General features: G+C 41.0%; 1 protein-coding gene across 2 annotated transcripts in view; it reads left to right on the top strand.

Annotated features, from left to right (window-relative positions):
• Positions 1-22,428, top strand: part of LOC109638835 (solute carrier family 45 member 4) — a 45,371-nt gene extending 22,943 nt beyond the window's left edge. For both annotated transcript variants that reach the window (XM_020101999.2, XM_069516874.1), the window contains exons 4-16: positions 11,558-11,746; positions 14,931-15,110; positions 15,254-15,444; positions 15,540-15,726; positions 15,915-16,376; positions 16,458-16,729; positions 16,871-17,032; positions 17,391-17,490; positions 17,590-17,670; positions 17,763-17,893; positions 18,182-18,250; positions 18,350-18,504; positions 18,610-22,428. In XM_020101999.2, coding sequence (XP_019957558.1) covers positions 11,558-11,746; positions 14,931-15,110; positions 15,254-15,444; positions 15,540-15,726; positions 15,915-16,376; positions 16,458-16,729; positions 16,871-17,032; positions 17,391-17,490; positions 17,590-17,670; positions 17,763-17,893; positions 18,182-18,250; positions 18,350-18,504; positions 18,610-18,790 — 2,360 coding nt within the window. In that variant the 3' untranslated portion in view covers positions 18,791-22,428. The remainder of the gene's footprint in view (positions 1-11,557; positions 11,747-14,930; positions 15,111-15,253; positions 15,445-15,539; positions 15,727-15,914; positions 16,377-16,457; positions 16,730-16,870; positions 17,033-17,390; positions 17,491-17,589; positions 17,671-17,762; positions 17,894-18,181; positions 18,251-18,349; positions 18,505-18,609) is intronic.
• The last annotated feature ends 1,400 nt before the right edge of the window (positions 22,429-23,828 follow it).

Raw genomic sequence — 23,828 nt, 5'->3', positions numbered from 1 at the left:
ATTATTATTGTATATGCACATATACTTTATATATAATTAGATTATTAATTATATATAATTGATACTATCTAATTATTATCTGAAACAAAGTACAACAAGTCCACAAGTGAACATGAATAATCGCATCATTTTGCCACAAGACAAGATTCAAATAGAATGAGCTTTCAATGAATGAATGCAGTTATGTTTTATTAATGGGTTCTGTATGTATGAGCTGAACAACACTGTAGCCAGTTAGTTGAACTAGTTGTGGGTCGAAAATCTATAAAACCTAACAACACGTGCAGGTACAAACACAACAGGCTGAGCCAGGACGCCAGTAATGGCTAATGGCTGGCCTCAGGGTTTGTGTGTGGGTGTGTGCGTTTCTAAAGGGCAATAGAAAACATCTGCAGTCTGTCATCGAGATTGATTTTGACAGTGCATGAATGACAACACAGATGGATGAACAATGACAGAGTCTTCGTGTACAGACAAATATTCAGTTAAAAGGTGAATGCAGAAAATAGTTCTATCATTACTTTAGGCACGCAACACCGCAACTGGCTAAGGTTCATGTTAGGGCAGAAAACAAAGTCAAGTATGTCCTTGCTAAAATGTAACATACTACAAGTAGTTATGATGATTTTGTTTGTCTATAGGCAACAATAGTAAGTCAGCTTTAGGCTAACAAAGTCTGTCGTTACCCTCAGTCAGGTTTCGGCCATGTTTATTTATGCTGGTGCACCTCTGGCCAGGTATCAGTTGTACACCCTACTCTCGTAAACACAATCCTCTGAATACCATGAAGGAATTTCTTCAAAAATGGTGCAAAGGTTAACTTGGACTTAGTCAAAGGTCAAAGGCTGAGTTCACTATGACTGCACTCAACACATTTTTTACCTCCAATCAAAAAAGAACTCTCGTTTAGGTTAAAATGACAATGATGAAGTGACGGCATTTCATATTCAAAAGGTCAAAGGTTAACTTTGCTGTTGACATCTGCAGAAACACTTTATTTAACAGGATAACAGAAGGAGAGATTGTGATCATTTTTCCTGCAGCTTGACTTAGTGGGAAGGCAAACAACCGTGAGGAGATAACTCAAGTATGCCTACTACTAGGGACAATTAACATATATACACAATAACACAGTTGTAGGTAGGAAAACCAATGTTACTTCCTTAAACTGAACCTCGAGTGAGTTTTTATCAGTGTGGCTTAAGGAGTTAACAGCTTGAGTTTCTTTTTAAAAATGTGGAAATTAAAGTAGTTGATTTTTTTAAACAATGTTTGTGGTAATAAACTAGAATGAATGGAAAATCCTAATGCAGATGCTGAGAGATTGTGTTTAATAGACACCACATGAAGTGGACCAATGAAAACCAAAATCATACAAGGACATCATAGTAGAAAAATGGAAGCTGTCTTTCTAATTTTAATTCCCTCTCTAATTAACATCCACCAGGGAAACATCCCTATTTGTAATGTCATGTATTACCAACTGTATTTTTAATTTGTCCCGACATTTTTAATTGTCAGCTGCATCCTTCTAATTTCATCTAACCTGCTGTACTTGTGGGTTACACAGGAACCGACTGATCACTGCTGATTGGCTTTATCGATCACTTAGCGAAAGGGCATTCAGTTTTGCAGTGAGCCGACTGTGTGGGATAGGTCAGTCACAGATACACGCCCGCCTCCCTGCTGTCAGTCGCATCTGGTTTCTATATTAATGTGCCTGGCAGACGGTAGAGGCATTAAAACGGTGCACGATGAATACATTTAAATAAGCCAGGTTTTACACTTTCAACTACTTTCTCAGTGTCAGTCTCTCCTTCTGTCTGCCTCTCTCTCTCCCCTAGTAGGAGGTCAGTTTACTGCAGTGGTGTTACATAACTCTGCTGACTAGAGGCATCTGTGTGTGCGTGTGTGTGTGTGTGTGAATACATACAGGCTTCATGCAATTTTTAACGACACCTTTTACTTAGAGAGGAATCCTTGGTGTGTTTTTGCACAGCCAGTGTGGATGTTGCATGTTTTGTCTTGTATTGTATCTAAAACCAGTTTCCACTCAATGTAAACCTGTATTTTTTTCTTTCGTGAACATATGCATGCCTTAGCCCTGCAGCATGTGTCTATGTTAAACATGAATTTTATGGTTGGGCTTAGTTCAGTACAATAATTTACAATTATGTATAAAGCAACATGAGGCTCTTTTCATTCCCTTATTTTCCTGAGGTGTTTTACCATGATTGTTCTGCCTTGATTGGATTTATGCCGCACACAGCCATACGTCACTCAGTATTTCACTCAGGCAGGCACTTTGTTAATGATGACCTTGCCTGTGCAGCCTGCGTATACCTTGTGTCTGCATTTGCTGGAGCGTCTCTGGGTACAGGAGACTGTGTGTGCCTGTTGTGTGATTGATGTTCACACCATCCCTTGTTGCTGGGAAAGCTCTATGACTCACTCCTTTCTTCCATACTGTCGGTCTCAGTCCTTTTCCTCTGTGTGAGCATAGACGTTGGCTGAAGCAGCAGCATATAGCACAAGCTGCTAACTTATTTTCTATTATCGTAATATTCTGGTCACTAGAATTTGCAAAAACTCTGCTGGATATTCTGTGTCGATTAGAGAGATATTTGCTCCACATTTACTGTAAAAGTCTTCAAAAGAGTTTTACAGGTCTACTTTGTATTTAACTAACCTGAAGAAGAATCTGATCAGTGTGTTTTCTTCCTGATGCCCAATGATCATTGACTACAAATCAATTCAAATCAGCAAAGTTTGAAAAGGTTCAATAGTCTAAAAGGACTTCTCTATACCTGAAGAGTGAAGTCAAGGGAGACAAGGTTCATTAAAAACATTATTAAACATTGTTTTCTTTATAAATATGCACACTCATTTTGCTGATGAAAAAAAACCTTTAACGGCATCAGAATTCAATGACTTGGATATAATCCAAGACACCTGTCAGAGGTATTGATCCCTTTGTCCTGCATGTTCGCATATGTTTAAGGTGATGGACAATCCCTTTATGTAAAGATCAATATAAAAGCAATCTAGCTGCAGGCACAGATGGGCCACTAGTCGTCATTGTTGGCACAAAACCTTCAACCAGATTCTTATCAATTATAAAATATTTATGTTAATATTTCAAACTGGTCCCAAAGACCATCTGTCATGAACTACTTTTCTTTTTTCCCCTCTCTGTTTTATACACCTGACCCAGTTCATGTTTTCTTTGTTCAAAAACACCTGCTTCCTCCTTTCCTTTCCTCATGCTCTGTCTCTCATTCTCTCGCTCTCACCCTTCTTCCTTCCTGCCCACTTTCTCCCTTCTCGACCTCTGCCCCACTCTCACTTTCACACCGTTTCTTTGGCTCTTTTTCGGAGACAGTCGTCATTTTTCTTGTGGTTTTCTCACGCCAGCGCAGGATATGAAAGGGTTGTTTTGTGTATATGTGAGAATGGGCATGGGAGGGATGGGAAAAAGGGAAGAGAGGTGTGGGGAAAGAAGGAGAGAATGACGATTAAGTTTGTTGTGTTTTGGAAGGAAAAGTTCAGATTGTTTACGAGAGTTTGTGGAGGAGGAGACATTCACTTTCAGTTCATTGTGTGAGGGAGGAGGAGTGAGAGGATGAAGATAGAGAGAGGGATGGAAAGATGTAGACATGTAGACTGGGAAGAAACACAGCGTTATCATGGTCATGAGAGGTGAAGTAGGAACAATTAATAAATGTAGCTCTAAAATAATTGAATGAAGAATAATGTTGGCTATATTATATATATTACAATTGTTTGTTTTCTAAACAAAGTTTGCCTTTTAAATAGGAAGAACATAGCAGTAGATTGTTCCAATCAGATGATTCCACAACAGGAGAATATCTGGAACGTTTGGGTTTCTTATATACAGCAGCTCTGGAAATGTTCAGGAACATGTCTGGAGTTCAGTGAATGTCTGAAAACAGCTTGGCTCTTAGCCCCTCACATAATTATTCCTACTGAAAATGCAAGTCTTAGAACACACAATGTGGTTTAACAAACAACGTGTCGAATGATTAATTAACCCTGCAGGGCTCTGTAGCGTTTAGCAAATGTTACTTAAATGGTGCATTTATGGGAATCTACTTTATCTGATAAATACAAATCCAGGGCGATAGTGATTATGCAGCAAAGCAGCAGCATCAACCATGTCCATGGTGGAAAATGCAAACGCACCCACTGCAATGGTGTGAGTCAGTAATGTTGTTTTAATAGCTTTTAGACGACAATGGAAGTTCTTTGGCACAGATGACCTGCTTTGGATACGAACATAATACTTGTCAGTATGAGCGATTCATTATTGAGTTTTCATGGGATATTTTTAAATAAAAGAAACATTTAATAACAGCTTTAGTTTTTTTAAGCTGACAAACTTCTAATTGCCTCCAGAAAGTGTTGTTTTGTTTTATTCTTGTCTTTGTTTCTCAATCCTGTAACACTACACAGCATGTCTCCTGCACATTTGAGCATTTATAACTAAACCTAGTCCAAACCAGGTCTGCATCTCATCAAACAAGCTGAACATGATCAGGAAACAAAGTCATCATCTGCTCTGACATCGATTATTTATCAAACGCCACAGAGATAAACTGTACATCCACAAAAACATTAATTAACCACTTCACATTTTTATTTTAACTTAATTTCACTCTTCTGCTGTAACACAGACAGTGCTCCCTGACAGTTTCCAGTGTTCTCCTTTTAAATCAGCTGATGGGCCATATGCTGCATAGATCTCTCATGTTTGCAACAGTAAAAGTCACATATACATTTCTTGTTTTGATGTCATTTCGAGGGCTAAATCTTTTCCCGAGCAGCAGAAGACAGAGGCCACTTTCTACGTTTTCTTTCTTCCTTAAATTTCATGTAGCTGTGGGAAACAATTTCAAAACAAATTGTACAAGGGCGAAAACAGAGATAGAGTAATCGTTGTTCAGGTTCCCTCTGCAAACAAGGAGAGGACTGTTGTGAAAATATGCAGCTAAGATGGGAGGATTCATAGTATTCATATCAACTGATCTCAAACGTCTCTTTGAAGAAGCAAACAGTGGGTGGCTTTTGTTTTCAATATGAAAAAAGAATTAGACTCTTCAGGTATATGTTAGTTCGAGTAATGTTGGGAGTAAAAGGTGGAAAAAGCTGATGCCTGTTTGAGTTCAACGAGGGTTTCCTCCATTGAAGTCTCTCAAAAACACAATAGCCAAGTGTTTTCATGTTTTTTTTAGATTTCATTCAGTCAAATTTGGGTGAAACCTCCCCACACTTCAAATGAGCTAATCTCAAGATTTAAAACAATCACTCAGACAATGGGATCTTGAAAGTTGTGCTGTTGGTGGGGAGACGATGTGGAGGAGCACACAAAGTCTGCAGAAGTTGTGATGAATGGGCAGTCTGTGCTCGCCGCGGTCACACATTGAGCTCCATTTTTAGTATGAGCATGTGTGTGTGCGTGTGTGTGTACTTTTATAGCTATGGTAGTTATGGCTAGGGTGGTGGTTAGGATTAGGTTTATGTTAGGGTTAGATATTTAGTTGTGATGTTGAACACAGACCTTGTCAGGACCAATTGACCTCATGGGGACCAAAGCCTGGTCTTGGTCAGGCAAAACATAATGTCTCTCTTTTTCTGTCTTCATTGTTAAGGTTAGGGGGTTAGTTATGAATGGCTAAATTAAGATTATGGTTAGGCATTAATTGGCAATGGTTTTGTTTGGCTGTCTGCAATTAATCAGTGCAGAGTCCTAACAAGGAAAGCTGCGTGTGTGTGAGAAACATGCACAGTAAAAATGAACACTTCTGATGATAGATGGAGCAGACTGTAAATTTTTCTTTCCCACGATTAATCAGCTACACTCTACGCCACCCAGCAGCCTGAATATGAACTTTTTTCTTCTGTCGGTCTCTCCATCCTGCCTGACTCTCTCCCTCTCTGTCCTCCATGCTTCCTCCTCCTCTTTTCACTTCTTTCTCTGCCCTCTTTTTTTCAATTTCTTTGATGTTAATCCTTTCTCACACTCTTTTTTTTGCTCTGTTTTCACCCTCCCATGTCTCTTGCTGCGTAATTTCTCTTTCTAAAATACTTCCTGCGTCTCCATTCTCTCAGTATTGTTCCGTGTGTGTGTGCGTGTTTGCATACAGTACCAGGAGAGTGTGGGAACTCAGCTGTGTGTGTTTTATTTTGGTAGGTGAGTCGGTGTGTGGGAACATAGACACGTCTTTATTCTCTAGGTGCTGACTGTTTTTCTATCATTTGAGTGTGTGTGTGGGGGGGGGGGGGGGGGGGGGGGGGGGACTGTTTACTAGAAACTCGCTTCCTGTTTTGATGTTGACAAACCTACAGACAGACAGATTCCTATCTGCTGCCCTGTCTCCTGACTTTCACTGTTTTAGCAGGTTGTGTGTGAGTGGGTGTGTGTGTGTGGGGGGGGGGGTCTGTGTGTACATCTCTTTACCGTGTGTCCTGTCTTTCAGGTACAAATACATACGTGTTTAAGTATAGCTGTGTGTGTGTGTGTGTGTGTGTGTGTGTGTGTGTGTGTGTGTGTGTGTGTGTGTGTGTGTGTGTGTGTGTGTGTGTGTGTGTGTGTGTGTGTGTGTGTGTGTGTGTGTGTGGCATAAAGAAAAAACTGGAAAGGGGTCAGAAGAAAATAAATGTCAGACAAACTGAGAGAAACAAAGCTTTCCTCTGTCTGAACAAACCCCACAACAGGAAGTCCTCTGTGAATGACACCGCCATATTAGGAGCCAGGAAGTGAAGGTGATGGAGTCTCTGTGGTGACAGGGTTCCCAAGACCTGGTCACCATGGCGACAGAGGGTCAAGCCCTGTTTATTGCCGTCTCACGAGGAACACGGGTCAACAGGAACACAACCTGTAAAGAGTGAAGTTTAGAGAGAGGGTATGCTGTTGGTGTGACGCTCCTGTGTGATTCTGATCTCATTTGGAGCCAGAGTCTCTGGAGTATTAATTGGGGGATAGAGCAGTAGTATCAAGTCCCGCCGATACACTAACCCGACCAATCACGAGTCAGTCTCAGCTGTCAATTTTGACAACATCAAACAACTGAAGAAAACCAGACTTACCTGAAAGATTTACACTTGGACATACTCCAGTGTGATAAGAACTACATATTCTTGTTTGATTTGCCGTTTGACTTCTGAGTTTTATGTCCTTGACTTATCCATTAACATGGAGGAGATGGGGTTAATGACATGTAATGCAGCTAGCCACCAGGGGGCAATTGAAATGCAGTGGCTTCACTTTTGGTTGCTGTCATAACATCCCTCTTTATTTACAGTCTATGGTTGTGACGCTGTGGTGTGGTGTGTTTTTTAGAAGATAAGAGGTTTCTTGCTCTTTACTAGAAGTTCATGCTGCATAAAAACACGACTGTAGTAATCTGTTAATGCTAATGTAAATTCTCCAGCGTCATAAATTCTGGTTCAATTAAACAGTTGCCTGAACTGTCAGCTAAACACATGTTATATGACAGCATGCTGTGTTATTATGCAATTACAAATTTTATTACAGAGTTTTGTTCTCCGACAAAACCTGACCAAAACGACGAAGCTGCTCGTCTGACTCCTCGTTGAAAGATTTGCTGAATTGTGTTATTTCTTGTCTTACTATTAAACAGTTTTTGCAGACGCAGTGTTTGTTTACATAGCATGCATGAGGGAAGTCATGTGGGATGGCGAGTGACAATGTGTTCGGGAGGTTCATAATTTTCAAAACTGCTTGTGTGTTAGTCGGCTGCTCAGAAAAATGAGGTTAACAATTTCCCAAAATGTAGGACAATAGGACACAAGCCTCTAACTTAACTAGCTCGCCGCAGCCTGCAGCCATGTCGCAGTAAAACAGCATCGCAATCCGTTTGTTTTGCTTGAAGGTTTTTACTTTGGACTCAAAAAGACACTAATAAGCCTAAAACACTCCACTTTGTCTCAGAGTCATGCTTCTGCAGAAATCTGTCCCTGCTGAGCATTTTTTTTTTTTTTTTTGTTCAGTTGAGGGTCAATCAGACAAAGAGATGTTGTAAAATAACCCACAAAGTACTAGATATCCTTATTACTTCCAACAAGGAGGTGATGTTTTCACCCCTGTTCATTGGTTTGTTTGTTCGCAAGATTATGCAAATAATTCTGTGCAGATTTCCACAAAACATAGTGGAGGAATGAGACATGGGCCAAGAAAGAACCCACTCAATCCACTGCAATGGATCTGGACAAAAATATATATATATATATTTTTTATACTTTCTTAAGCTATAGGCCAGGCACAAACACTTTTATGTTCAGCATGGTTTGCATTGATGTGTGCAACCCAGACACGTTTTCAGTGCCTCACATTGTCCCAAATCCTTCGTGTTGGACTCTCAAAATCTCATTCAGGGAAAATAAATAGCCCTAAACTGTGATTTACAATGTTTTTTCTTTGCACAATTTAATAATAAAAATCCTTGGAAGTCATGTTGTTGACTTACTGTCAGAGAAACATGTGACAGCTTCATTTTCTAATGACAACTGCCCCTGAAAACCAGTTTAGCTTCATCAGCATCAAGGGCGCAGATGTTTTTTTGAGTCATTCAAGGTCTGCATGTTTTTACCAACCAAATTAACTCTCTGTGTCCTGTGTTTTTTCCTCACACTGCTCAAAGTATGTGTCTTAAATGCAACTTAAGTGAACTGAGATCTGTTTTCTGGATCAGTTGGGGTGTTCATACCACATTTAATCACTTCACCCAATTAGCAGGTGAACCATCCAGACCAACAGTTTCACGCCCTAAACTGCGGGTGCCAACGTCTCTGTGCAGAAGTTGGATGTGTTGAGTCACTGAGAAATTAGAAAAGTGAATTTTGGATTAATAACCGTCTGATGTGCTCTCTGTTAAATTAGCTGCCCCCCCCCCTCTCTGTTCACTGAGTAATGGCTCCTCAGTGTCTTCTTCCTCGAATTGATCTACATTTCCACATCTCTGCTGTCACGTCCTTTGAGATACTGCAGATTTAATAAAAAGTAAGAGTGAAGCAAGCTCACCAAAACCCTACTGGTTGTCTGTATGCAGTCTTTGAGCAGTAAGGTGTTTTGAATAAGTTTCTCATACAATCATATGAACCCACACAGAAATACACCCCCCTCCAAGCTCAAGATTTGATTAAACAAAGGTGAAATGCATAAAAAGCTCTTGTATGGTTTATGTTTTAATTTTTTTCCAGTTAATTCCAGGAAGTGTAAACGGACACTTAAGACATTTTCTTTTACTTGTGTGAGGTTTCAAATGACTACATTAACCTCATGGAGTGGGAGCGACTTTATAAGTGGACATTAAAGTGTCTCTGCCTCTTCCGATCTTTGTCCCTTTAGAGGAAGGCTTGTGTGGCAGCCAAATGGCAATCGATGTATTTAAGTGACTAAGTGACAGTTTGACAGCGAGACGACGATCAAGTTCTGATTTAATTATGCGACTTTCAGCTGACTTCACTTAGCAGAGAGAAAGTCTGCCTCCTCCTCCTCTTCCTCCTCTTCCTCCTCTCAGCAGCTCAGTCAGGTCACGGCTCTGTGTGCACGTCTGTGTCTGCAGGGGCGTAGTCTGTTGTTGTTTTGTTGATATGGAAATGAATGGGTGTGTGGTGACTAATTGTTGACTGATTTCATTATGATTGATATTATCGTGTGACACAGTGTGTGATCGCACAGAAACTTTGATTATTTTCATTGTGAGCGATTTAATTGTGAGTTAAAATTCAATGGGTAAGACCAATGTGCATGTGTGTCCATGTTTATAATGTTTTCATTTTAAAATACTCTGTAGAACAGGTTCATTTTAGTATTCATTTTGGTGGTTGTGAATACGGTTAAACATTTAAAGTCCAAATTTCAATGATATTTTGACATCGTAAAATCAAATTATGTCAAAATAAGTCACTTTTTTCTCAGTATTTCATCGTTGCTTCTCTCATTTATCTTCTCGCATCATGTGAATCCTCTTTTTTTTCTCTCAAGGCCAAATAACACATAAAAATCATATTAGTTGGTTTGTTAGTTATGAGATAAGATGAATAAGATTACGCATATTATTTTCAGAATGCTCTTCCAACATTTGTCTTGCTTCCCAAGATAGACACGGTTTTACATAAATGAAAACAAAAAACATAGAAGTTATTGTAAACTTTTTGTAAAACAGATATTGAGATGAGAATCTAGCAAATTAACGTTGAATGTTCCTGTGCGTATAAATATTTATTAAAATAGTGTGTCCCTTGTCCTAATTGACACTTTTATGAGGAGTTGTTGATGGAGTGTGTGTGATGGGTTTACAAGATGTTATCTGATATAATTTGAAGGTATTGAAAGCATGTGTTGTGTACAGTGTGTGTTTCCATTATGTGGCTGCATACTGTGTGTGTGTGTGTCTGTTTACTTATCAGTTATTTCCCTTGACCTTGAAGTCTAATCTGAGACCCTGTCATGCAGCGTGTGTTTGCAGTCCTCAGCTGCAGCAGTGGAAAGGTCAGGAACAAAAATAATTAGACATGGGTTCAGTAACGAGGACACATGAAATGTATTTCTTCCTCCTCCTCCATCAACCAGCATCAAGTTTATTAATGCACCAGTTGAGCTTTTCGACACAAGCAGACGGGTAATCACAATATTCCTGGACGACAGCTTGTCTCTGTGTCCGTTACTCACAAAAGTCTGAGAAACTCGATCACTCTTCTGCTCATTTTCTCTGCATCGACACGCACACGGGAGTCAATGGAGCCGCCCTTTGTGGGATAATCCAGGGTGAACATTCACACACATGCTCTCAATAGACCCCGGCTAAATCCTCGTGTTGTGAACGGTTGCCGTGGCTTTCTTCCGTTCTCTCTTTGTGTGGGTTTAAACTGAGCCGCAGGTCAACTCTTAGGTAACTGAGGTGACAACACAAACACACTTTGATGTGTACCTCACCTGTGACTACAGCAACACTCGTACCACGTGTAGCTCTCAAATAGAAATGTTGTTGTTTTACCATATTATGATTTACAATCTGTTCTTATTATTAGCTGAACTGAAATGACTGAGAAAATCAAAATGCAAGCATGCCAGTTTTTATAATGAAGTGCAAAGTTCCTGTATGTTGGGAGATTATGGCTCTTATATTCAGTGATACTGAGCCTGAGGGGATAATAAAGTATCTTATCCTATAAATACAAATCAACTTCACTGCATTTTTTTTTCAAATTTGTGTTGCGAAATAGTTTTCATGATGTGTAAATCCAATCCTTATATGCTTTTCTGTCTGTAAAGTCCAATTGAAAATTTTAATCTAAAAACAATCAGAAAAAATTGTCCACTCTTACTCCTTCAATTAGGAAGTTACTTGCTCCCCCTGGTGGAATATAGAGAAATCTAGTGCTCAAACCTCAGTTGTTTACAGGTTATCTTTTAAAATCTCTCTTAAAATCATAGAAACAACTCAACTATACATATCTCTTCACCCTTCACAGTCTTCATACTCTTGTCCGTCCTCCGTCTCTGTGTCTCCAGGTCTTCCAGAGCAGTACTACAGCCTGACGTGGTTCCTCAGTCCCGTCCTTGGCCTCATGTTCACCCCTCTGATCGGCTCGGCCAGCGACCGCTGCACTCTGCGATGGGGCAGGAGGAGACCGTTCATCCTGGCTCTCTGTATCGGCACGCTGATCGGAGTGGCTCTGTTTCTGAATGGATCGCTGATAGGTGAGTGTGTGTCAGTGTGTACTTAAAAGAACAGTGTTTATGTCACAAACGTCTCTCTCACTCTTTCGCCTGGTAATTGTCACCTTTTCTCTCTTACATGATGCCCCGGACAGTGTTAATCTCACTGTTTAATACAAAACAATAGAATTGTATTTATCGCAAAGGCAATTTGGTTTCGTTGAAAGAAGACCAAAAAATTCAAGATATAGACATCCACTGACAAACATCCATTAAAACAATAACAGAATAAAACACCATAAAAGAGCTAAATATTATAATAAGCTGTGCTAATAATCACAGTTAGCATGAGTCTATATATAATAATACATTGTTAGGCTATGATATATATCTTACACACATCACAATTTCAATAGTCTTTGTAAACTTGTGACTCAACCCATAATCACCCCATTCATTAATTCATTCATACAGTTTAACATTTCTGTGGTGAATTTTTAATCAATGATTACTCTAACAGTTATTTCCCTTTAATTAATTCACCACTTTTGTCTATACAAGATCTGAAAACCATTCATAACGTCACGAAGCCTCACATTTCAGAAGCTAGAGCTCATAAGTATTTATAACATTTGCTTGAAAAATGACAGAATTTATCATTTTGATTTTCTAAACCACTAAAGATTGCAGCCACAGTTTACAACTCAAACAAGAGCAGTTGATTTACATAAAGATATCAAACAGAAACCCACAATTCTGATTCCACTTATGTTGTTGTTGAATATTGGTCTGAAATTACATGATTTCACTTTGTGCCATCTGCCGAACGCTGTAATCTAAACCACTGGAGAGTTTGATGAACCCGGAGGGAAACGCTGTCGCTTCACTCAGCATGCGCTCAGCCCACAGAGGAAATAAAGCATCAGTTGTGAAAAGCTTCGCTGATTTGAGTGTCACGTCCTTGCAATGATGTCATCCTCGGTTATTACGTCACTCAAATGTCATTACAAGGTCATCTCCATCCAATCCAATCAAACCAATTGATTAGCTCTCAGTCAAACCACAAAGATATTGATCTTGGGCCAGAGTTATCAACGCAGCTCCGGTTGTAATTCGCCATATGTTGTTGTAGTACACGTGTGAACATACACACACGCATGAAAGTAGACAGTGGTGTGAATGTTGTGAATAATGTTGAAGTTAAGGCATCAAATACTCTGTTCTTTCTTCAGTCCCTTTTCTTTTTCATTCCTGAACCTTGTTACTACAGCTCAGGAAGTAGAGTTGTTCTCTATTGTATGAATTGTAATCACAAGTGGGAGGCGTCTGTGTGTTAGTCAGCAGGATTACGCAAAAACTGTGACATGCATTTCCACAAAACCCGGTGGAAGGATAGAGTTTGGGTCAGGAAATAATCCATAAAATTTTTGTGTGGATGCAGGAACTTTTTTTTTCACTTCAGTTGATGAAAACATTCAGACATTTTTAGGAGACACATATTTATGAGTGTGTGAAAATTGGTACAGTTATTATAGTGAATTTACACATGGTTTCATAAGGGGGCTGTTGGACTTTGGCAGAGGTATTCGCTTTACTGGGTCACTTTCTAGTTTGTAGTCTTTAGCCCCTTACAGAAGCTGTAGGTGGGGTTGTCTTCAGCCGTCTCTTCTCCTTTCACTCCTAAATTCTGTCCTATCAATAAGTTCCTAGTGCCCAAACATCTCTCTTAAAGAGAGTATCTCAAAATTCATTCGTCTCTGCTGATTTTAGCCTTTGCCCACATGTACAGGCTCCATATTCAAATATGATCCACGTGCACAACAACAGCAGACTGAGTAGAATAGAACAAAGTGAAGTCGAATATCAGAGAAGTTATAAATAACAAGAACAAAAGTGTGAACTGTTTTCTTTCAGCAGATTCCATTCAGCTCCATTCAGTTCTGTTCTGATCTGCCTCCTTTCTTCTGCCCAGAGGTTGGCACTCGTGCTAGGGCACCAGGGAGTCTGTGTGTGTGTGTGTGTCTGTGTGTGTCTGTGTGTGTGTTTGAGAGAGAGGGGGTGACCTGTGACCTGCACCTGCACCATGAGAGAAATTGGAGAATAAAAGAGGCAAAATGTACATTTCCATGGTTTATTTATATATGTATGAATGTGTGTGAACAACACGGTGCTACATGAGAAAACTGTTGTAACCTGTGTGTGTGTGTGTTTGTGTGTTGATATGGGAACACAAGAGCAGGCAGTTCACAGGGAAATGCTTCCTGTTTGCTTCCCCCTCTCCCACCAATCACAATTCACTTCCTGTCTGTCTGCCTGGCTAGTGTGTAGTATGACTCCTCCATTGTCCCATACACACACGCACACACACACAGTACACACTTTGTCTTCTATGAATGTTTTTGTCCCTAATGTTAATGGATTTGAGTTTGTGATGTCATGCTGCGTCACACTGCCTCTAATATTTCTCTCCCTCAGAAACACACACACACACACACACACACACACGAGCACTGTCCCTTGTCTCTTCTCTATTCTCATACATTCACACATCATCTCTCTCAGACGCACAGACACAGAGCAGCTCGAGGCTCAGACCGGGTCACTGATGTAAAGACACACACAAGGTCACACACATCATTCAAAGCAGTATGACAAATGCGCAGTGATCCGCGTGCGTGCGTGCGTGCGTGCGTGCGTGCGTGCGTGCGTGCGTGCGTGCGTGCGTGCGTGCGTGCGTGCGTGCGTGCGTGTTGATATGGGACAGCAGCTGTAACAAATCAGCTATTGATCATGTGCTGACAAGAGTTGCATCAGCATTACAAAACAGGAAAACGTATTAAATAATGTTATTGGTGTTGTAATTGCCATTCATTAAATGTCCTTTCTTTTATATTCATTAATTTTTTATATATATGTAAAGGCCCTTAAAGTTAAACACTCACCATTTAATTCATACACAGTATATCTGCGACATCTGTCTCCTCCCCATTCACTCTGAACCACCACTGACACTTAAAGGCTGTTATTCTAAGACTCATACTGTTGTTTTATTTTGTCCTTTAAATCATATTTATAGTTTGATTTGTTCTTGTGTGATCTGGTTTCTGAACAAGTGAACTGCTCCGTCGGTAAAGAATAAAAGCAGTACATTGCGTTGAGCTGACGTCCTTGGATCTTGTCTCCACATTAAAAACACATTTGAATATTTGCCATCTTTCTCCATCAGGTCTGTCACTGGGTGACGAGCAGGGGAAACAACCGATCGGCATTGTTCTCACTGTGCTGGGAGTTGTGGTGTTGGACTTTTGTGCGGATGCCACGGAGGGACCAATCCGAGCGTATTTGCTAGATGTGGCAGACACAGAGGAACAAGACATGGCGCTCAACATCCACGCTGCCTCAGCTGGTATGGGCAGATGTCCGACACACACAAGAATTCACTCAGTCGGATTGAAACGAGAAACACACTAAAGAATATGAGAATGGATTTTTTTATGCTCATGTAGCCACTATCTGTCTCTGAACCTCTTCCTGTGACCACATGTACAGGTCTTGGCGGTGCAGTCGGCTACGCTCTCGGAGGTTTAGACTGGACGCACACCTTCCTCGGAGCAATCTTCAAGTCTCAAGAGCAGATCCTGTTCTTCTTTGCTGCCATCCTCTTCTCTGTCTCTGTGGTGTTGCATCTCTTCAGTATTGAGGAGCAGCAGTACTCTCCTCAACACGACAGGCTGGATCAGGTACTTTCAAATTTCTATTTTAAAATTCAAAATAAGCAAGACCTCGGTTTTCCGTTACCTCTCAGAACACGCTCCTCTCACTGTTTTCTCACCAGGAGAGCCCAGATCCCACCAACCAGCAACTTTCGGCCAATGGCAGGGCAGGACACCTCGCTCCCAAGTTGGAAATGATTGGAGAGGATGAAACGATGGACAGCTACGACCTCTACGACCCCTATGAAGATGACATGTCAGATCGGGGAGATATGGACATGGACTTTTTAGAGGTGGAGCTTGTAAGAAGTAAGTAAAGACGGGGATATCCGGTCCTGTGTTTTCAAGGTTTCTTTCCTCATGATGTCAAGCATCTTTTAAAACAGTGGCTCATTTGAGGTAAATTCCTTTTGAGGCCACTTTGATTCATTTAAAGAAGTTGAAACAAAGACAAAATCCTCTCATCTAAACTGAGTCCTCTCCTTCTCTATCTTCAGGTAAAAGTGACAGCGTTCTCGCCATGGCTGACAGCACTCTCGACCACCTGGACCATGATGCATTGTTCTTGTGCCACATAGAGCCGTCCATCTTCACCGACCGCCTCTCGCCCTATCACGGCTCGCCACCTACAACCTCCTCCTTCTTCAACCCCAATCACAGCACTCCCCCTCTGCGGTTTACCAACATCAGACGCAGCAGCAGCGCAGGAAGCCAGGACCTGCTCCGACCCCACAACAACAACCAACAAACAAACACTCTCAGCCCCAGGATTTCCCGCCTCTCTGCTTTCTTACAAGAAATGGAGAACGACGACGGACAGGAGGCGCTGCTCAACAACCAGCTCAATGAGCAGCGGACGCTAAACGGGCGGCTGTTAGCAAGTGTAACTAATGCTGATAGACTTAACACCAACAGCCTGAGCTCTAAAGGGCAGGCCCACCGCGCTGGAATGGTCAAAGGTTCGTATCTTAATGAAATCTTATTTTAAAAAATATTTTAAATTGTGAATTGTATAATTCATAATCCGTCTCTCATTTCAGCTGCCAGTACCGGAGCTCCCATGAGGCAATCGCGTCACCGCCATACCTTCTACCGCCAGCCCTCCTGCACCTTCTCCTACTACGGCCGGGTAGGGAACCACCGTTACCGCTACCGCCGCGCCAACGCCGCTCTTCTCATCAAGCCGTCTCGCAGCATGAACGACCTGTACGAGGTGGAGGCCAGACACAGGAGGAGGAGCAGACAGAGGAACAGACACAGAAGCGGAAATACCAACTCCTCCAGTGGAGACACAGAGAGCGAAGAGGGCGAGGTGAGGAGCGGACAGATGGATTTAGTCGAATGATAGACTATGACACTATTGATAAGCTGCTACTCCTGATGTACTGGTAGGAAAGCAGTGCAGTTTTGGAAGTATTTTGTGTAGTAATTCTCCCCTCCTTTCCCCCTTCAGGTTGAGACCACTGTGCGACTGCTGTGGCTCTCCATGCTGAAGATGCCCCCGGAGCTGCTGCGACTCTGCGCCTGTCACCTGCTCACCTGGTTCTCCATCATCGCCGAGGCCGTCTTCTTCACCGACTTCATGGGCCAAGTCATCTACCATGGAGATCCCACCGTAAGACCACGAGCAGCTAAACACACAGGCGGGAATAGATAATATGCATATATGAGTTCCGAAGATTACACTAACCATATAATCAATAGTTGGATGAATGGAAAGTGTTTGAAAGCTGGTTAGAAACCATATCATTTCATCATAATGAACATCTTATAATCCAAAAGGAATCTGTTAACATGTTGGTGTCTAAAAGAAGATGCAGTTTACTACTTTAGAATAGTTTTCGGAAATTCATAAAAAAAAGGTAAATTTTACAATCGTAGGTGGAGTTCTATCTCTTCCCTTTGTGTCTGCTGAGAAAAATCTGAAATGATATGATGACATTTTGATGACCTTCCCTGTTTTTCTCTCTCAGGCTCCTGCCAACTCTACTTTGCTGGAAAACTATCACAAAGGAGTTCAGATGGGATGTTGGGGACTCGTTATATACGCCATGACTGCTGCCACATGCTCAGGTAACAACACAACTGTGACATCATGTGGTCAACTGTCTTCACTTGCCCTGGAAGAATAACACATCTGGACTAAACTGTCAACTCATCCTTCTCTTCCAGCTCTCCTTCAGAAATACCTTGACAACTTTGACCTGAGCATTAAGATCATCTACATCCTGGGGACACTAGGATTCTCCATAGGTAAGAACCACAGTACTTTGATAGATACTTTATACACGTGAGCAGCTAATAAGTAGCTTTGGGATTGATCAGTTTTTTCTTTCTCTTCACAGGAACTGCTATCATGGCAATCTTCCCTAATGTGTATGTCGCCATGGTGATGATCAGTACCATGGGCATCATCTCCATGAGTATCTCCTACTGTCCATACGCTCTGTTAGGACAGTATCACGAAATGAAAGAGGTACGGATGAAGGATAGATTGATAGCTGGCGTTGTAAATAAGTTCTAAATCTAAAGTTAGTATTGAAGTATTGTCTTAACATGTTCCGTCTTTATCCCAAACACAACCATTGGCCTTTTTTGCCATCCTGCTCCTGTACATAATTACCAATGACCCATATTATTATTTCTTAACCCCCTGCTGAAAAATGATCTGTTCCTGTTGGACCCTTCTGTGATTCTGTATTTCAAATATTTTTAACTCATATTAAAGTGTCATTCACGAGGTTTATCTTCCTGTCTCCTGCAGTACATCCAGCACAGTCCTGGTAACTCCCGGAGAGGCTTTGGCATTGACTGTGCTATCTTATCGTGCCAGGTGTGTCTTCATAAAATCTATCGATATGCATGTTTTCCACACTGCACTCTGTGTGTTTGCTAAAAAGTTTGTCGTTTGATCCTAATGTGATTTTCGCAGGTGTACATCAGTCAGATCATGGTGGCCTCTGGTCTCGGTGCTGTGGTGGAAGCTGTTGGCAGCGTCCGTGTTATTCCCCTGGTGGCCTCTGGGGGCTCCCTCCTTGGATTCTTCACTGCTTGCTTTTTGGTTATTTACCCATCACCTAACAATGGGTGAGGAAAAAAAACACTTATTTATTATTTAGAAATAAGCTGCTACTTGTTTCCTAAAATGTTGAACTATTCCTTTAACTCCTTGATTTTAACTGTGATCCTCAGGGAGGGGGAATCGGCCAAAGCTTCAGAGAAACGGGCCTTGACGACGCTGGAAAATCGCAACAGCAGCAACGCGGCCGTAGCCGTGGTGATAGAGAAACCCAGCTTCCTGAAACTCAATAAGGAGGGGAAGGCCACGACCACCACCACTTCCTGTCACACGGAAAACGAGTCTGCCCTGTGATTGGCTGGCTTAAGTGACAGAGACTTTGCTGCAGACACAACAAAATTTTATTTTAATCATCAATGCTGTTGGAAACGCCCAAAGGATTTACCCTCCATCCTCGCTGTGCTGGAGTTTACAGACATATGGAAGAGAAGGGGGGGTAGAAAACCACTCAACCTGGTGTGGGACCAGCGTAATACCAGACCAACTTACCCAATTAAAAAAAAAAATCATTCTGGTCCCAGTGCTGTTTAGCCGTCTCCGAAATTCCATTCACTCAAACCTCACACCGCCCAGAAGTGAGTAATTCACTGGTCATGGTTTTAAAGCAACACTATGTCACTTTTACTGAGCATCAGCGCCCTCTGCAGCCACAAGTGGTGAATACATCTGGAAAGCAGACAAAAATGGCTTAATCCCACTTGCTGAGCTAAAACATGGCAGAAAGGTGTTTATTCCTCACGACTCTCGTCTTCCCCAACAAGACGTGCTGTCACTGTTACAAGCTCCAAAGTGTTTCTGGAAAGTTTTCTGGTTGAATATTGGACATTGATCAGAGATTTAATTAGACTTGCTTCCAGTTTAAATTCAATTTAAACTGCGAGATTGAGATTGTAAAAACCAAAGTCACATACAGTGACAGGAGGCGTTCAGGATGCCGAGTGAGAATGAAAGAGGCAGCATTGACCCTTTTTCACAAATCAGAGTTCCGTCTAAATTTTTCTGAAGTCGTATCGTAATGTGAAGTAGTTGCATAGTGTTGCTTTTAGGAGAGGTCTTCTCTGTCTCTCAGGGCCTCTAGGAGTTGCTACTGAGCAGCCGCCTGGACAGGAAACTTCAGGGGATTCACATTCATACTCACTCTCACATGCACATACACACCTCTTCATCTGAATCAGATGAACACCTGAATAATGAACGCTGTTGATGAACATTAGTCTTCGAAGCTGCAATCATTTAAAGAAATATTGTTCTTCCTCGCTGTGGAATCGGATCGATGGAATCTTTGCTTTCTGATGTGGATCGACAAGAGACTGTGTGCGTGCTGACTTGGCGTCACCAAAATGAACACACTCGGTTTTGCGGGCGCTCAGCGACAGTAGCTTTAAGACTCTGGAGACTTTTGGAAGTGGCATTTCTGAAACTAAGAGCCCGAAGCCTGTTTCACCCGGGAAATTATTGATCTGGAGCCTCCACTTTGAATGCCTGATCTGTTTTTGCCCTCCGTCACATGGCAGAGGGGCTTACATCTTAAATTCAGCTTTCACTCTGGGGCAAAGGTGACAATATTTGCATGGCTCTGTGTTAAGTTGCCTGTTAATACTGAGAGTTAGGAACAAAAATAAAAGAGTGCCGATGTATATTGAGTGAAATTCCAGGAAAGAAAGAGCAAAGATGCAATTTGTGCAGCAAACAGGGGCATTACAATCCAAAAATTCTATTTTCATGATTTTTTGAGGACTCAGAGAAAATAACAATGATGCTTCTGTTAATTTTGGATAATCAGACTAACCTACATGCTGCATGTTAGAGGAGCGGAGGAGAGACCAACCAAACAGCACAGGAGAAGAGTTTCTCTCTCCTTTTACTTTGCTTAATTCTTTTTAGAAAATGCTCTTAACACAATGTTTGTCAAGAAGTGCACATTAGCTGAGCCATTGTCGATAAAAGTGTTGCAGTGTTTAGTTAGAGAGCGTTTGGTTGCAATCCTCTCTGAGATCTTTTTGGGGGTTGGATTTGTTTGTTTCCTGACGCTCCTCTGTTCCAGTGGATCCAGTGACTCAACCAGTAATGACCAGTGTTTGCAATGGGACACAAGCATATTAGAACTGATCCTGGTTCTTTCAAAGAATACAAATAATCATCAGGTTTCTGGGGCCCATGTGATGTAAGAGAGAGAGGATGGAGGATTGTGGTTCTGCTATAGGATCCTTGGTTTCATTTTAACAGGCCAGATATTAGTTCAGTTCAAGCTACATTCAGCGGCTGGTTCATTTGGCTGGCTCTGTCCAATGATCATTAAGTCTGACTACCAACACTTTGTGTTTTTGTGCATGTTGAATAAACTAAAGATTTAATTGAATGTTAATCAATAAGCTTTTGAGGTGCTGGTAGGCAAGTTTTTTTTTGTCTCTGGACAGAGCCAGGCTAACAGTTTCCCCCTGTTTCCAGTCTTAATGCTCAGCTAAGCTATCAGACTGCTGGTATTAGCTTCATATTTATTATAGACACTTTTAATGTTCAAACTTTAGAAAAATGAAAATCATCTCAATTGTCTTAACTTTGCGTTGATTCAGAATAAGCCAGTGAGGCAGATTTCCCTTTTTTTAATTGACCCTGAAGACCCAATCATTTAGCAAAATGAAAAACTTCACTTTATGGAAAAATCTAAATTTCCCTCCATAAAAACACAAAATTTACCCTGAATGAAAAACATTTATTTCCTGAACCAAACAGTTAAATTCACTGAAGATGGTTCTGATCCATTTTGCATTAAGCAGTATTAGAGGCAATTGAAGGGGAAACAATTCTAAGAGTTCCAGAATAAAGTTGTAATATTGTGAAAATAAGGCGTAATTCCAAGATGATTGAGTCAATATGAGAAAAGATTTAATTTTACAAGAATAAAGTCGTAATATTACAATTTTACAAAAATATGAAAATATTACACAAAACAAGTTTTACAAAAACAATGCCCCAAAAAAGTAATCTATGAACTTACTCTGGTAATATCACAACTTTATTCTCAAAACCTTTTTTTCTTCATTGCGTCCCTAATTCAAAAAGAGTAAATCGTCTGCATGTGCTGTTTAATGAGGGCAATCAGAGATGTGATGATGGATGAGGAAGTAAAACTGCTGAGTTGAGTTTAACTTCAACCTTGTTAACATCAGTGCAGAGCGGTGAAACTGATTCGAGGGGATACATGATGCAATAATCTCTTAATTGTACTTATTATTGTTGAGTGTAAACCCTTGAGGTTAAATGACCTTTGTCTTTGGAATGTTTCATTCGCTGACGATGCTGGACGGGTAAAAGTAAGCTTGACATTCGGAGGGGAAAAGAAGATTTTATTTGTTTTCTGACAAATCAGGTGGTTTGTCGCAATATCGGCCGTAGTTAATCAGCCGGGTGTTGGACAGCGTGTTTTTTTGCGGACAGAGCAGGGTTGTTTGTTGCAGGGGTTTTTCCTGCATCTGTCAGGGTGAAAGGCCGTGGATCTGGGTCAGTTTTCCTTTCAGCTCAATCAGCTGAAACATGCAAATCAAAGGAATCGAGATGTAAATTGCTGTGGGTTCATTTAACAATGAAAGCATATTTTATTTGAGTGTGTATACCAGATTTTAGTGCAGATGTTTTGGGGTTTTAGGAGAGAATTTATTGATTGTTGTTATTTTTTTCTGGGTGGATGCTGTTACAGAGTTTTTACAACAAACTAGATTCCTTCCATAATTTCAGGTACATTCAGTCAGTCCCAGAGCAGAGCAGAGTGGAGAGGAGAAGGAATATATTTGCTTCCCAGGTCGACACTGCTCTTGCTGTAGTTCTGGGACGATGTCAAAGAGGAGGAGGTGCAGGTGCTGTGGGTTTTTCACAGCTTCTGGAACCACTACGGCAATAAAACATTCTGTATTAAAACAAAACAAACAAAAAAAGGACACACAGCTTCAGTTTGTGGACAAACATGAAGATAAAAAAACAGACTTTGGGTTTTGGAGGTTTGCATGCAACAACAGCGACAGTGCATGTGTGGAACACCAAAGTACGACTCTGTACAACTCACTCGATCTCTTTACTTGTTGTCCTCATAGGTCAGGGATGTATTTTCCAATGCATGGCTGGATGTTTGTGTCTTTTTTTGGACTTAAATGTGTTTCAAAAAAAAAAAAAAGACCAACATGTACTCTTTTAGCTGAAGCATTGTGCTTGGTGTGGGTCAGTACACTTTTAACAAGCATGTGTTTTTTTACAGTTTTGCACATTTATGAGTGAAGTTTCAGACGAGACGTGTGTGACGCTCCTTGTTAAAAGTGTCAGCGAGAAACTCCAAGCCGTGAATACTTGAAGTGCAACTTGAGCGTTTCAGTTCCAATGCAGTGGAAAGTTGATTTTTCCTTTTTTCTTTTTTTCCTTGGAGGGGGTGTTACTCTTAATATCCCAAGCCTTCTTACTGTTGACTCTGGAATGTTCAGGCAGCGCGGCTGCCGCTCGGCCTGCTGGGAGATTGAGTTCTTACCTTTTGATTCCATCTGGTGACTTAAATTTTTCTCTTTATTTTTGAAAAAAAGTCAGTGAATGTGAGTTGATTTCAGCGGAAATCCTTTTTTAGTTTTGATGTTTGACGAGCGGAGGGGGTCTGACGTTGCACAGAACTTGCACATAAGTTAAAAACAAAACAAAAACAGTAGAATTGTGTTGTATAAGAAAGAAAAAAAAATAACTGTACATATTTATTTTTAAGTTTTCCTATCTATAAAGGACACTTTCCATTATAGTTTCCAAAAGAGTAAATTAAAACTTATTCTATTTAGTGTTACAGGAGAGGGTTCAGAAGTGGACGGAGAAATGTGTGTTTGTTTGCACGTGTGAGCGGTCGTGTCACCGCTGCTCACGCAAAGAAAAAAGCAAGGATGTGTGTAAAAATGTCATCTCGGTGTTTGTACTTTGGTTCTTGTTCTCTGTTTTTTGCAATCACCTGGTTTACACTTAACTCTGGAATCAAAGGCTGCAATACCGGAGCTTACTTATGAGTCTGTTCGTCTCTGTTCTGGTGTTTTAACTCAACTAGAAAACGTGTTTTTTGTTTTTGTATCTGTTCTTTAAACTTTAGGCAGGGTCTCACACACACACACACACACACACACACACACACACACACACACACACACACACACACACACACACACACACACACACAAACAAAAGAGTTTGGCCTTTGCACTTTTTTCAGTGGCAGCCATGTTGGCTCCACCGTCCTGATCACTGAACGAATGTGACGCTGTTTTCTTATTTCCAGCCAGCAGCTGTCGGTGGCAGCAGCACAGCGGCCACGCAG

The sequence above is a fragment of the Paralichthys olivaceus genome, chromosome 20 (genome assembly GCF_024713975.1).
Source record: "Paralichthys olivaceus isolate ysfri-2021 chromosome 20, ASM2471397v2, whole genome shotgun sequence".
Lineage (NCBI taxonomy): Eukaryota > Metazoa > Chordata > Actinopteri > Pleuronectiformes > Paralichthyidae > Paralichthys > Paralichthys olivaceus.
This window is presented reverse-complemented; position numbering and strand designations above follow the sequence as displayed.